This window comes from Solanum pennellii, chromosome 9 (assembly GCF_001406875.1).
Source record: "Solanum pennellii chromosome 9, SPENNV200".
NCBI lineage: Eukaryota > Viridiplantae > Streptophyta > Magnoliopsida > Solanales > Solanaceae > Solanum > Solanum pennellii.
This window is the reverse complement of record NC_028645.1, coordinates 80,520,099-80,536,214: the sequence shown is the minus strand read 5'-3', so window position 1 is coordinate 80,536,214 and position 16,116 is coordinate 80,520,099. Positions and strand designations below refer to the sequence as shown.

At 39.9% G+C, this 16,116-nt stretch overlaps 1 protein-coding gene across 1 annotated transcript; it reads right to left on the bottom strand.

Moving 5' to 3' along the window:
- Positions 1 to 1,754: 1,754 nt before the first annotated feature.
- LOC107029333 (rRNA-processing protein EFG1) lies at positions 1,755 to 7,888 on the bottom strand. The gene is made up of 8 exons (XM_015230724.2): positions 7,619 to 7,888; positions 6,157 to 6,286; positions 5,934 to 6,061; positions 5,080 to 5,218; positions 4,407 to 4,515; positions 3,508 to 3,571; positions 3,132 to 3,413; positions 1,755 to 2,016 (listed from the first exon to the last, which is right to left on the bottom strand). Exons 1-8 carry the CDS (start codon positions 7,769 to 7,771, stop codon positions 2,011 to 2,013), a joined length of 1,011 nt encoding a protein of 336 aa, XP_015086210.1. The 5' UTR covers positions 7,772 to 7,888; the 3' UTR covers positions 1,755 to 2,010.
- Positions 7,889 to 16,116: the final 8,228 nt, after the last annotated feature.

Here is a 16,116-nt window from a genome sequence, read left to right as displayed (position 1 = left end):
AATTTTAGTAGAAGTTTAGAGATACATATTCTTCTCTCTCCTATAACACACACTTCCCCATATCATGCCTATTTTTTCTCTACTAAAACACTCAATCTTCTTAATCACTTTTTGAATTTTGAATTATTAATTTTAATTAAAAATGTTTCACAACATTTAATATGAAAAACCTATTATAACGTCTGAAAAATCAAGCAAGCCAAGTGAAATCTCTGTAACATCAAAATAAAAAATCATTCTGTCAGTTAAGGAAGCTAGGGAATACCTCTCGAAGAAAAATGAGAAACTGAAAACAAAGCAAGAAAGGACCTCTGAATGTGAACCAGAGGTAGAAAATATATCAATACCACTACTGGAAGAAGAGAGCATTGGTGATGTGAACCAGCTGTCTGATAAAGCTGGAAAAGAATTTGATCGATTGCCTTTATGTGGAACATCTGATTTTGCTTATGAAGATTCTAGCTTCAAACAAGAAGAATTTCTTCCAACAAGCAACAGTGCTGTAGCTGCACTGAACAAGATTCTATGTATCAAGGGTTTTTGAAATTTTTTATCATGTATCAGTGATTAATTTCAATAACTGCGTCATCAAGTGTGCTTGTTGATACATTTTGAACCAGTGTGTATAGTGTTTTAGACGATGCATTGATACATGAAGTGTTTGCTGATACATTTTGAATCAGTGTGCTTGCTGATACATTTTGAATCCATCAAGTGTGCTTGCTGATACATTTTGAATCAGTGTGTATAGTGTTTTAGACGATGCATTGATACATGAATTTGTTGTGTATCATAATGTTTTCTATGTATCATGCGGTTTTGAAAATTGTATTCAAAATAGATGATATAATCTTTGATTTTCAAAATTTGAAATTAATATTCAATTACGTGCTAATTTAATACTTGATTAATGATCTGTTACCGTAAATTAAGCTATTTTAGTTAACAAGTTTAAATGTACTGTTTTTTCCCCATTTTTTTCTTAACAGTTTAAATTTACCATGTATCATTTACCATGTATCACTAGAGTCTAAAGTATCGCGGAACAAAAATTTTAAGGGATTTTTAGTAAATACTAAATTTGTCGGAACAGAGTGTAATTATTGAATTACACTATGGGATTCCTTAAATTTTTACAAATAATAATCAAAAGAATTTGGAATCCAATGTAGCATTAACTGTATCCTTTGGACACCCAGAAATTGAACAAAAAGATTATTTGAGAAAAAGGTGCAAGCAAAACAAAAAGCTATTTAAAAGGTCTTTTTTTTTAAAAAAAAATTAGTTTACTTTCTTTTATTCTAAAATAAGTGTGTTTTTAAGTATTGAAAAAAGAGTATATCAAAATAAATGTCATTAATTAAGAAAAAATTAGTATTTTCCTTTACTATACATTTATATTAACCAAATAATTCTTCATAATAGTGCTTATTCTCGATAAACAGATATCTGATTAATAGGGTAATTTTAATACACTGTATATTCTATTCACTAACTTTTCTTAATGTGAAATGAGTCAAAGTGATACTTATTTTGAAACATATGACGTGATAAATACGTCGTATTGTAAATGTCTATTATACAATTTTCTATATTAATTTTGAAATCAAACAGACAACTCGCAAGTAATTTTGTTATACAAATAGAAAACCAATTCACTGTGGGCACTCCAATAATGATGTCTCCAAATACACATTTTAATTTTGAAAAATAAAACTAATGTAATTTGGAAATTGTGGTGTCTCAACAATAAATAAATAAAATAAATATTCATTTGATGACACCCCCTTTAGAGAAAATTGGGTAACTTTGTAAGGTTGGATGAAGACAATAGTAACATTAAAGCAGTAATTACAATAGTAAAATGAAGACAGTATCAAACAAATGTCATTCAAATATATGTAAGCCTTCAACAACTTGCTATCTAATTCTTGAAATATTTAAAGAGGCATTTCAACTGTCCTCACAACTCTGGTACAACAAATGTATTTGGAGCTATGGAAACTTGATTCAAGCCTGAGAAAATGGTAAACAAGGAACCTGTTAGTTATTATGAATATAAACCGAAACGTAAGTCAAAGGAGTGTTTAATATACAAGTCTAAAGAGGATAGGATGTGTTGAATGTATGCAAATCTTACCTTTACACCTTTGTGGGGTAGAGAAGTTGTTTCTTATAGACCCTCGGTCCGACAGAAAAAGAAAAGAATTTGAAGCATGGTAACAAGAAAATATGACAGCAAAATAGCAAGATACAGAACAAATAAAGTAACAGATAGAACTCGGCTAAGATGCATTAAGAAATTTCTATCTTCCAATTTCTTTTTGACAAGGGAAACCCGCAGCTGCTATCCTTTGGGTGCGCATAGGGTAAAACCCCCACTCCTAGGAATAGCTCGCAAACCACACAGGAGAGATAACCCAGACTAGGCAAATCCGATGCGACAAGATCAACCCAGAAGGCAAACCCCTTGCTTTCGCTGGAAAGGGGTTTTGAACTTGAAACCTCAAATATGGAAGTTCCAAGCCAAACCACTGGGTCACCCCGAAGGATTATCTTACACTTCTATGTAGAACTGAGCTCCAGGAAAGACCCATAAAGTAACAGAAAAGAGTACCACAAACATGCAAACCTACTTTAAAACAGCCTATAGATCATCTGGTACTTCAACAATGAAAATAGGCATTTCACACATGAGAGAAAAAAGACTAGAAACAAACATGCATTCAAATACAGATACTTCTATTATATACCTCTGTAAAGAGTAAAGACCTAAGAGCAGCATTATGAGCACCAGCACCGAAAGAGGTAGACCTTTTATTAAAGGCACAAGGATACAACAGCATGAGGCCAAAATATACTTCAACATATTTTAAACTAGGTAGTATGCACTATATATGTATGAGGGGAACAGTGGATATTCTGGTTTTTCCCACTCCACGCCCAAACAATTTTGTCTATGTGCTTATATTTAGAATCTGACACAATTGAACTAGACTATTCTCAATTTTTAGCCTCAAACTTAAGGGACATCTTCACTATGTCAAGGGCCCAAAAGACCAAAAGTGTGCTTGAGATTGAGTATGCATAACGACGATCAGGAAGTAAAGCATAGCACTAAAAGTAACAACCTGTTGTTTCTTCTTCTTTGGTCTCCTCTTTCTTCGGGGTTTTCGAGCATCAGAGTTGGAGCTGATATTCCCACTGTTGCCTGTGAGTGAATCTGCAGGTCTTCCTTTTCTGAATGTAGATCTATTAAAGCTATCTGATGTGTTGCTGGAGGTTGATATATCACGGAAAGACGATTTCTTACTTGTAGATCCTCCAAACCTTGATTTTTTATTTGCTGAATGACTAAAAGACTTGCTCGAAGGACGAGGTGGCGGCATTAGAGCACGGGCAGATATTTGCTTCTGCACACATAATTCAAATAGTAAGAGTACGTAAACATTAAATTTCAAAGACAATTTTCGGCAGCACAATTAGAAAATTCCAATTGAAACAAACCTGATTCTTTTCATCACTGGACATGCTAGAAGCTGCTTTCCCAGATGCACTAGAAGCTTGTTCTCTGCAATAGAAGTATTTGAGTTATCGTTATAAGGATCAACAAGAAAAGGGCTCACCAAAAGTTCAGCCCTGAAGGCTTCATGCAGATCGATCATTACAAGAGCACTAATCACCTTCTAGAAACCCCAGAGGACACTACAATTTTGTTAAGAAGTAGGAGGTGGACACTAGCTGGTTGGGGATTGAGGCATAGTTTGTTTGTTTGTTTGGTCTAAGAAATGAAGAATCTAGAACAAAGAGCTCACAAATGGACTCAGCCTGAATCATGATGGCAGTACTCTACTCCCTTTCATTGAGTATTAGGAGGAGATTGGTTTTTGTGTCCCTACTTCATTCCATGAAATTTTACAAGAGAGTGGATACACCAGTAGCAAATTAACTAGTTTTAACTTCACTGCCAAGCTCATACTATATTCTAAAATCTAACACTAATACATTTAACAACATCACGAGAAAATTATTGACCCAAGATAGAATGTCATTATTCCCCTCATGCACATTATACACTTCAGTCCATCTTCCCAAAGGATACTTTTACCCAAGGCAGAACATTACCAAGTCCTGCAAGCGTGAAGTCAATACTCAATAGCAATTACTCTCTCCATTTCAATTCATGTTTTTGACTAGGCACAAAGTTTAAGAAAAGAAACTTTTGAATTTTTGTAGTCTTAAAATAAAGCAAGTGTTTAGTGCACCAAAATGCCCTTTGAATCTTATGGTCTGAAATACGACAGGCTATTGGTTTCAAGAGCTATTAAATCTAAAAAATGACATTCAAAGAAAGTAAGACGCATACGTTGAAACAAAGGGAGTAGTTTCTACGGACAAATCAATACCTTGCACTTTTATCAGTCCACTCGTCATCAGCATCATCACTTGAGCTTCCACTTTCAAAGAAATCATCATCGCTTAAATCAAGAAGTCCATCGTCTTCGCTCCCTGTTTCTGTTAGGAAAGGCCCAAGTAGAGGATCAGTTCTGATCGATGCAAACAATGTTGCAAATACCAATTTGAAATCAATAAGTACACAATTGTGAAGAGCAACTGAAGTTCTATCTAATAATCCATCTAGTAAAGCCAACTGAAGGTCACAATGTTGCAGCTTCTGACATTTCTCTGAAGCTAACCAAGATCTTGTTGAAAATTCATCATTCAGAAGCATTCAAATTTGAATACCTATAACAAACTAACACTACATAATCATCAACCAAAGCACACTTTTTCCTATAAAAGTTGAGGCTCTTGCTCGCATTTTTGATATAACTGATTGTCTTGCAGATATTACAATGAGAAAACAGATAGACTCATTTAGTTATGACGAGGGTATGAGGACTGATCACTTAGTAGCTAAGATGAGATAAAATCAGCTTAGACGATATTTTCTTATGTAGTATGTTTTAGTTACAGATTTTGACTGTACCAGCTACTGCAATAAGCATCTTTAAAAAGAAACAAACTCTATGACAGTCAAAACTAAGGTGAACTACATATTGAACAACAGCTTAGTACCTTCCAAATCTTTCCCACTTGCGGCAGCAGCAACTATATTGGCTTTGATTTGCTCCCGTAATTTACATCTTTTGTCAACAATATCTTGCTCATCACCTCCGGAAAACAAGGATACATATTTCTCATTCTTGGGAAAGAACTGCGACCAAAATAGCACTTTGTTATCAGAATGAGAAGACAAAAAATGACCAATTATGTTTTATCTTACACTAGCAAAGACGTCATAAGTTCTGTTGCACTATATGAGAAACCATTTATAAGATTTCTGAGTTAGCCATTACAGCAGGTGATCTCTGCATCAACAATTTTTTTACGGAACCCTAGACGACCCCAAATCTAGGCTAACTATTGCATCTTCATAAATATGTGAATGTCATATTCGAGATGATAAGATGATCTAATGCTCGCACTAGCAAAAAACAAATGGCATCAATGACAATATTCATTGGAAAACACTTGACTTTATCCTTCTCATTAAACAATTTTCTTTGCGAAAAATGGACTAAACTCTAAATCTGGGACCAGAAAAAGTAGACAAGCGGCCCCCAAGGCCTAGCTCGAGTGGAAACACGTGGAGGATTTGTGGCTTAGGTCACAGGTTCAAGCCCCACACCATGCAAAGCGAAGCCCAGTACTTGAGTGGAGAAGGGTAGAGGGAAGGCCCATCATCCACAGAGTTTAGAAGGCTGTGATTGGTCCAAAGGGCGGGTCATAGGCAGATTTCCTCAGTTATAAAAAAAAAAAGTAGACAACTGTTTCGGTGAAAAGATCGATACTGTGAGGAACAGAGTTGAACTCAATCGGATATGGCCATCAAAGAACATAAGAAACAGGTAAACTAATTAGAAGCTCACCCGAACATATTCAAGGTCCTCTTTCAATTTAGCAAGTTGTTCAGCAATTTCTGTTTCTTGGGCCTTACAAGATGAAGTGCGCTGTTGTTTCTCCAAACGTCTTATTCTTCTCTCTATTTTTCTTCTATCTGTCCATTAATTGAAGCTCAATGAATCCATTCTCAACTATAACGTACCGTGTGGAAGTATATCAAATATATAAAGCAGAGAAGAAGTTACTAACCAAAAAATTTAACCTTCCTGTTGCGAAGAAATATTTTGCGTTCTACAGCCAGACGATTCTGAAGCTCTTGCTGCTTTTTGAGTTCCTCCAATTTCTGTTTTTGAACTTCTCTAATCTCAGGAGGCAGATCCTGGAAATATTATCCCGTTACTATGCTTTTTAATAATTGTGCACTCAAATCTTTTACCTCCTCAGGGTTTACAGACCAAAAATACTACATGAACACGTTAGCTTCCTACATTAACTATATGTCACTAGATAGAGCTCAGAGTTAGAGATGCTAATACCAAGCATAGAACTTTGCTTTAAATCTATTTCATGCAAAACCACATTCAAGTCTCAACTTAGGATGCTTGTCTAGGAGTCAAAACTCAGATAACAAAATCCACAGGTAAATAGTTACTCCTTTGTCCCTAATTACTTGTCCAATTTTCTTTTTTTACTTGTCCATTTTGACAAGTCAAGAAAGGACAAAATTTTGTAACTAATTATCTAACTATTGTCTAAATTGTCTGATCTAATATAATTGCTTGGTCAAAAAAGAAAAAATTTAACAAAAAAACTAGTTTGTTCCTTATTTCTGATAGAAGTCATCGTCGGATATGAACATCAGTTATTGGGTGTGAAACTAGTTATCTCTACACTTGGTAGATTGTTCCAGTAAGCCACGGCCAATAGCTACTCTTTCCCAGAAGATGCTAGGAAAACAATAAAAACTGTAAATTATAGCCAAAAACTAGGCATCCTAATACTCCTATATGTCGAAGTTTCTTCAAATCTATAAGTTCCATTTGTCTCACATTTACAATTTCCATCCTTTTTTATCAACAATTATTTCCAAAACACTTTAACACAATAGTTTGTTCACAGTTCAAACTAATAAACAAAAAATACTACAGATAAACAACATCAAAGTTGAGCAAAGACAATGACTTTAAACAGCCCTCTCACGTGCAACTACTAGTTCAGTTCAGAGACACAAACACCACCCAAGATATATCAATTTTGCAAACAACTCTAATCAAACTTAAATCTACATTTTGCCAGCATCACAAACCATATTTGACAGGGAAAAAAAGGGCATTTTCCATATCATTCTTTTGATAACCTTACCATTCAAAAAAAAGATCACTTTTTTCATAAATTGCTCAAGTTTTTCAAAGAAATTAGCATTAACCAAACCCATTCATCACACTGTAGTATAGATACTCCTCTTACAATGCACCATTACTATTATGAAGTAAAAAAAATTGTTTTCTTCTTCAACTAACTAACAATTTATACAGTTTTTACTCATTTTTACAATATACCATACTGCCTAATGCCAAAGTGAGACCTAAGCTGAGACAGTTGGACCTCCAGTATAACACAACAAATATGAATACGAGTGTATAATCGGAACCCTTCGTCTATATTAATTTCAATAAGAAAAAGAATAAAGGAGAGAGAAAAGGGTATGTACTTTACGGAGCATGCGTTCGACGGAACGAATTTGATTTTTGATTGAAACAGCCTTAGACTTAGACTTCTTCTCAACACCTAATGATTTGGGTCGCCTGTTTCTATTACTATTAGCTTCAGGGACTCTGCGTTTCCCATAACCTCCATGCGCCATTACAGAAGGAGAAAGAAAATACTGAAATGGAGCCAAATTCTAGTGCTGTGAAGCAGACATTGTGCGACTCCAATGGAGTTTTGTCAAGCTAGGTTTTTGCTGACTTGCCTTGTGGGGGTGGGGGTGTTTTTGAGTTTGGGGGTGGGGTTGGGGGTGGAGTGGAGTTTTTTACTCACGACGAGTTATTATTTCTATTAAATATATGAAAAAACGAATGAATTTTCCATTGTGAATAAAATTGGTGTTAGAAAATAGATAAAAGTTTAGGGGAGGATTAAAAGTGCACGCCAAAACTTTCTGTGGATGTCCGTCAAGGCCTTGGCTATGCATCTGGTTGGTCTTCACGGCCATTTCGACCCATTTTCAAGGTCAAACGAGCCCCGAAGCGCGCATACCTCCTATTTAAATGATTTTCGTGTGTTATAGCAAACCATTATTTGGTTAATCCAGATTTCAATGTCAAAAATGCTAAAAAGATTTGTGTACGTCCGTCAAGACCTTGACTATGCATTTGGTTGGCCCTCACGGCCATTCCGACCAATTTTAAAGGTAAAATGACCCCCGAAGCGCGCATACCTCCCATTTCGACGATTTTTATGTGCTATAGCAAATCATTTTTTTGGGTGATCCGAATTCCGACGTCAAAAATGCTAAAAAAATTTGTGGACATCCGTCAAGACCTTGGCTATGCATCCGGTTGGCCCTCACGGCCATTCCGACCTATTTTCAAGGACAAACGAACCCCAAAGCACGCATACCCTCCATTTCGACGATATTCGTGTGCTATACAAACAATTTTTTGGATGATCCGGATTCCGACGTCAAAAATTCTAAAAAATTTTGTGGACGTCCGTCAAGACCTTGCCTATGCATCCGGTTGGCCCTCACGGCCATTTCGACACATTTTCAAGGTCAAACGAGCCCTGAAGCGCGCATACCCCCTATTTCGACGATTTTCATGTGCTATAGCAAACCATTTTTCGGGTGATACGGATTCCGACATTAAAAATGCCAAAAAATTTTGTGGACGTCCGTCAAGACCTTGGCTATGCATCTGGTTGTCCCTCACGGCCATTCCGACCAATTTTCAAAGTCAAACGAGCCCCGAAGCACGCATACCCCCCATTTTGACGATTTTCGTGTGCTATAACAAATCATTTTTTGGGTGATCCAGATTTCGACGTTAAAACTGCCAAAAATTTTTGTGGACGTCCGTTAAGACCTTAGTTATGCATCCGGTTGGCCCTCACGACCATTCCGATCCATTTTCAAGGTCAAACGAGCCCCAAAGCGTGCATACCCCCCATTTCGACGATTTTCGTGTGCTATAGCATACCATTTTTTGGGTGATCTGGATTTCGACGTCAAAATGCCAAATTTTTTCATGGATGTCCGTCAAGACCTTGGCTATGCATCTGGTTTTCCCTCACGAACATTCCAATCCATTTCAAAGTCAAACGACCCCCGAAGCGCGCATACCCCCCATTTCGACGATTTTCGTGTGCTATAGCATACCATTTTTTGGGTGATCGGATTCCGACGTAAAAAATGTCAAATTTTTTTGTGGACGTCCGTCAAGACTTTGACTATGCACTGGTTGGCCCTCACGGCCATTCCGACCCATTTTCAAGGTCAAACGAGCTTCGAAGCGCGCATACCCCCATTTCGACGATTTTGGTGTCCTATATCAAACCATTTTTTGGATGATCCGGATTCCAAAGTCAAAAATGCCAAAATTATTTCTGGACGTCCGTTAAGACCCTGACTATGCATTCTGTTGTCCATCACGGCCATTCCAACCCATTTTCAAGGTCAAAAGAGCCCGAAGCATGCATACCCCCTATTTTGACGATTTTCGTGTACTATAGCAAACCATTTTTTGGGTGATCCGTATTTCGACGTCAAAAATGTCAACAATTTTTGTGGACGTCCATCAAGACCTTGACTATGCATTCGGTTGGCCCTCACGGCCATTCCGACCCATTTTCAAGGTCAAACAAGCCTCAAAGTGCGCATATACCCCTTTTCCACAATTATCGTGTGCTATAGCAAACCATTTTTTGGGTGATCCAGATTCCGACGTCAAAAATGCCAAAAAATTTTGTGGACGTCCGTGAAGACCTTTGATATGCACACGGTTGGCCCTCACAGCCATTCTGACCCATTTTCAAGGTCAAATGAGCCTCGAAGCACGCATACCCCCAATTTCGACGATTTTCGTGTGCCATAGAAAACCATTTTTTGGGTGATCCGGATTTCGACGTCAAAATTGCAAAAAAAAAATATTGACGTCCGCCAAGACCTTGGCTATGCATCCTGTTGGACCTCACAACCATTTCGACCCATTTTCAAGATCAAAAGAGTCTCGTAGCGCGCATACCCCCCATTTCGACGATTTTCATGTGCTATAGCAAACCATTTTTTGGGTGATCCGGATTGGATGTTTGTTAAGACCTTGACTATGCATCATGTTGTCCCTCACGGCCATTCCGACCCATTTTCAAGGTCAAAAGAGCCCCGAAGCGAGCAGAACCCCCACTTTGAAAATTTTCATGTGCTATAAGAAACCATTTTTGGGTGATCCGCATTCCGACGTAAAAAATGCCGAAAATTTTTGTCGATGTTCGTCATGACCTTGCCTATGCATCCGGTTGTTCCTCACAGCCATTCTGACCCATTTTCAAGGTCAAACAAGCCCCGAAGCGCGCATACCCCCCATTTCAATAATTTCCGTGTGCTATAGCAAACCATTTTTTGGGTGATCCAGATTCCGACGTCAAAATGCCAAAAAAAATTGTGTACGTACGTCAAGACCTTGGATATCCATACCGTTGGTGCTCGCAGTTATTCTGACCAATTTTCAAGGTCAAACAAGCCTCGAAGCGTGCATACCCCCATTTCGATGATTTTCCTATGTTATAGCAAACAATTTTTCGGGTGATTCGGATTCTGACGTCAAAAATGCCAAAAATTTTTGTGGACGTCCTTCAAGATCTTGGAAATGCATCCGGTTGGCCATCACGGCCATTACGACCCATTTTCAAGGTCAAACGAGCCTCGAAGCGTGTATACCCCGCATTTCGACGATTTTTATGTGCTATAGAAAACCATTTTTTGAGTGATCCGGATTCCGAAGTCAAAAATGTCAATTACTTTTGTGGACGTCCGTCAAGACGTTGTTTATAAATCCAGTTGTCTCTCACGGCCATTCCGACCAATTTTCAAGGTCAAAGAGCCCCGAAACGCGCATACTCCCCCATTTCGATGATTTTCGTGTGCTATGGAAAACCATTTTTTGGGTGATCCCGATTTCGACGTCAAAAATGCCAAAAATTTTGTGGACGTCCGTCAAGACCTTGGGTATGCATTCGGTTGTCCCTCACGGCCTTTCCGACCCATTTTCAAGGTCAAACGAGCCCCGAAGCGCGCATAACCCCAATTTCGATGATTTTCGTGTTCTATAGCAAACCATTTCTTGGGTGATCCGTATTTCGACGCTAAAAATGCCAAAAAATTTTGTAGACATCTGTCAAGACCTTGGCTATGCATCCGGTTGTCCCTCATGGACGTTTCGTACCATTTTCAAGGTCAAATGATCCCCAAAGCGCGCGTAGACCCCCCATTTCGACTATTTTCGTGTGCTATAGCAAACCTTTTTCTGGGTGATCTAGATTCCGATGTCAAAAATGCCAAAAAAAAAATTTGGACGTTCGTGAAGACCTTGGATATGCATTCGGTTGGCCCTCACAGCCATTCCGACCCATTTTTAATATTAAACGAGCCCCGAAGCGCGCATACCCTCCATTTGGACGATTTTCGTGTGCTATAACAAATCTTTTTTTTGGGTGATCCGAATTCCGACGTCAAATATTCTAAAATTTTTTGTGGAAATTCGTCAATACCTTTTATATACATCCGGTTGTCCCTCACTGCCATTCCGACCTATTTCAAGGTGAAATGAGCCCCGAAGCGCAAATACCCCCCCCCCTCCCATTTCGATGATTTTCCTGTGCTATAGCAAACCATTTTTTGGGTGATCCGGATTCCGACATCAACAAGGCCATAACAATTTTTGGACGTCCACTCAAGACCTTAGATATGCATTTGGTTGGCCCTCACGGTCATTTTGACCCATTTTCAAGGTCAAACGAGCCCCGAAGCGCACATCCCCCTCATTTCGATGATTTTCGCGTGCTATAGCAAACCACTTTTTGGTTGATCCGGATTCCGACATCAAAAATGCCAAAACTTTTTATGGATATCAGTCAAGACCTTGGGTATGCATGCAGTTGGATCTTACAGTAATTCCGACCCATTTTCAAGGTCAAACGAGCGCCGAAGCGCGCATACCCCCCATTTCGACAATTTTCGTGTGCTATAGCAAATCATAGTATGGGTGATTCAGATTTCGACGTCAAAAATGCCAATTTTTTTGTGGATGTCCTTAAGACCTTGGATATGCATCCATTTTTCCCTCACGACAATTTTGACATATTTTCAAGGTCAAATGAGTTCGGAAGCGCGCATACCCCCTATTTCAATGATTTTCGTATGCTATAGCAAATCATTTTTTGGGTGACCCGAATTTCGACGTCAAAAATGCCAAATTTTTTTGTGGACGTCCGTCAAGACCTTATCTATGCATCCGGTTGGCCCTCACGGCCATTACGACCCATTTTCATGGTCAAACGAGCCCCGAAGCACGCATACCCCCATTTCGATGATTTTCGTTTGCTATAGCAAACCATTTTTTGGGTGATCCAGATTCCGACGTCAAAAATTCCAAAAACATTTGTGGACGTCCGTCAAGACCTTGGCTATGCATCCGGTTGGCCCTCACAGCCATTCCGACCCATTTTCAGGGTCAAACGAGCCTCGAAGCACGCATACCCCCCATTTCGATGATTTTCGGTTGCTATAGCAAACCATTTTTTGGATGATCCTGATTTCGACGTCAGAAATGCCAAATTTTTTTGTGGACGTCCGTCAAGACCTTGGCTATGCATCCAATTGTCCCTCACGACCATTCCGACCCATTTTCAAGGTCAAACAAGGCCTGAAGCGCGCATACCTTCCATTTCGACGATTTTCGTGTGCTATAGCAAACCATTTTTTGGGTGATCCGATTCCGACGTCAATAATGCCAAAAAATTTTGTGGACGTCCATCAAGACCTTGGATATGCATCTGGTTGGCCCTCACGGCCATTCCGACCCATTTTTAAGGTCAAACGAGCCCCGAAGCGCGTATATTTCCCATTTTGACTATTTTCGTGTGCTATAGCAAACCTTTTATTGGGTGATCCAGATTCCGACGTCAAAAATGCCAAATTTTTTTGTGGACGTCCGTCAAGACCTTGACTTTGCATCCAATTGTCTCTCACGGCCATTCTGATCGATTTTCAAGGTCAAACGAGGCCTGAAGCGCGCATACCCCCATTTCGACTATTTTCGTGTGCTATATCAAACCATTTTTTGGGTGATCCGATTCCGATGTCAAAAATGCCAAAAAAATTTTGTGGACGTCCGTCAAGACTTTGAATATGCATCCGGTTGTCCCTCACGGCCATTCCGACCCATTTTTAAGGTCAAACGAGCCCCGAAGTGCGCATACCCCCTCCCCATTTCGACGATTTTCGTGTGCTATAGCAAACCATTTTTTGGGTGAGTCGGTTTCTGTCGTCAAATATCCCAAAAACTTTTGTGGACGCCCGTCAAGGCCTTGGCTATGCATCCGGTTGGTCCTCACGTTCATTCCGACCCATTTTCAAGGTCAAACGAGCCCCGAAGTGCGCATACCCCCTCCCCATTTCGACGATTTTCGTGTGCTATAGCAAACCATTTTTTGGGTGAGTCGGTTTCTGTCGTCAAATATCCCAAAAACTTTTGTGGACGCCCGTCAAGGCCTTGGCTATGCATCCGGTTGGTCCTCACGTTCATTCCGACCCATTTTCAAGGTCAAACGAGCCCCGAAGTGCGCATACCCCCTCCCCATTTCGACGATTTTCGTGTGCTATAGCAAACCATTTTTTGGGTGAGTCGGTTTCTGTCGTCAAATATCCCAAAAACTTTTGTGGACGCCCGTCAAGGCCTTGGCTATGCATCCGGTTGGTCCTCACGTTCATTCCGACCCATTTTCAAGGTCAAACGAGCCCCGAAGTGCGCATACCCCCTCCCCATTTCGACGATTTTCGTGTGCTATAGCAAACCATTTTTTGGGTGAGTCGGTTTCTGTCGTCAAATATCCCAAAAACTTTTGTGGACGCCCGTCAAGGCCTTGGCTATGCATCCGGTTGGTCCTCACGTTCATTCCGACCCATTTTCAAGGTCAAACGAGCCCCGAAGTGCGCATACCCCCTCCCCATTTCGACGATTTTCGTGTGCTATAGCAAACCATTTTTTGGGTGAGTCGGTTTCTGTCGTCAAATATCCCAAAAACTTTTGTGGACGCCCGTCAAGGCCTTGGCTATGCATCCGGTTGGTCCTCACGTTCATTCCGACCCATTTTCAAGGTCAAACGAGCCCCGAAGTGCGCATACCCCCTCCCCATTTCGACGATTTTCGTGTGCTATAGCAAACCATTTTTTGGGTGAGTCGGTTTCTGTCGTCAAATATCCCAAAAACTTTTGTGGACGCCCGTCAAGGCCTTGGCTATGCATCCGGTTGGTCCTCACGTTCATTCCGACCCATTTTCAAGGTCAAACGAGCCCCGAAGTGCGCATACCCCCTCCCCATTTCGACGATTTTCGTGTGCTATAGCAAACCATTTTTTGGGTGAGTCGGTTTCTGTCGTCAAATATCCCAAAAACTTTTGTGGACGCCCGTCAAGGCCTTGGCTATGCATCCGGTTGGTCCTCACGTTCATTCCGACCCATTTTCAAGGTCAAACGAGCCCCGAAGTGCGCATACCCCCTCCCCATTTCGACGATTTTCGTGTGCTATAGCAAACCATTTTTTGGGTGAGTCGGTTTCTGTCGTCAAATATCCCAAAAACTTTTGTGGACGCCCGTCAAGGCCTTGGCTATGCATCCGGTTGGTCCTCACGTTCATTCCGACCCATTTTCAAGGTCAAACGAGCCCCGAAGTGCGCATACCCCCTCCCCATTTCGACGATTTTCGTGTGCTATAGCAAACCATTTTTTGGGTGAGTCGGTTTCTGTCGTCAAATATCCCAAAAACTTTTGTGGACGCCCGTCAAGGCCTTGGCTATGCATCCGGTTGGTCCTCACGTTCATTCCGACCCATTTTCAAGGTCAAACGAGCCCCGAAGTGCGCATACCCCCTCCCCATTTCGACGATTTTCGTGTGCTATAGCAAACCATTTTTTGGGTGATCCGATTCCGATGTCAAAAATGCCAAAAAAATTTTGTGGACGTCCGTCAAGACTTTGAATATGCATCCGGTTGTCCCTCACGGCCATTCCGACCCATTTTTAAGGTCAAACGAGCCCCGAAGTGCGCATACCCCCTCCCCATTTCGACGATTTTCGTGTGCTATAGCAAACCATTTTTTGGGTGAGTCGGTTTCTGTCGTCAAATATCCCAAAAACTTTTGTGGACGTCCGTCAAGGCCTTGGCTATGCATCCGGTTGGTCCTCACGTTCATTCCGACCCATTTTCAAGGTCAAACGAGCCCCGAAGCGCGCATACCCCCAATTTCGAATATTGTAAACATAAGGAACTATTACGACTCCACGAGAAAACTCAAGAATGACTTCGAGTCTTTATTCAAAGTTAAGAGATTATTTTTTGGACATTTTCTCAGTTTTTAGTTGTATATGCACATATATTAGTTTGGTCTATGAACTATTGGTTTAAAACATTTCATTAAATTACCGACTACAAAGATAAATGTGTGGTATATTGCTTATCGAGGGGAGTTTCAATTGAATCGATTTATGAACTATATTGGCGTAAGTTATAACTGTAGTATCCCAACTGAGGATAAGAAGTCCTATATCGACAAAAAACAAGAGAAATGTTGAGTTTATAAGTAAGCAAACCTTACAAACTCGTAACTTATTGTAAATCCAGGTGAACCGAAAGCTAACATTTATTTATAGTGACCAAGCCGACGGAAGAGGTAGGGATCGAAGAACGAGCCAAGTCGTATAAAGACATGAAGATGTAGCCAACAACAAATACCCCATGGACCACAAATGTCATTCTTTTAAAGAATTTTAGCATCATATTTCATGCCTCTAAGTAATTGTCTTAAACATGACATTAACCATTAAAATCATAAAAGATCGAAACGAAATCAGGGAGGTGTGGAAGTTACAACCCATAAATAATTTTGGCGTAGTGGAGTGTTACAACCATAGTATTTCATAACATATAGTAACTTA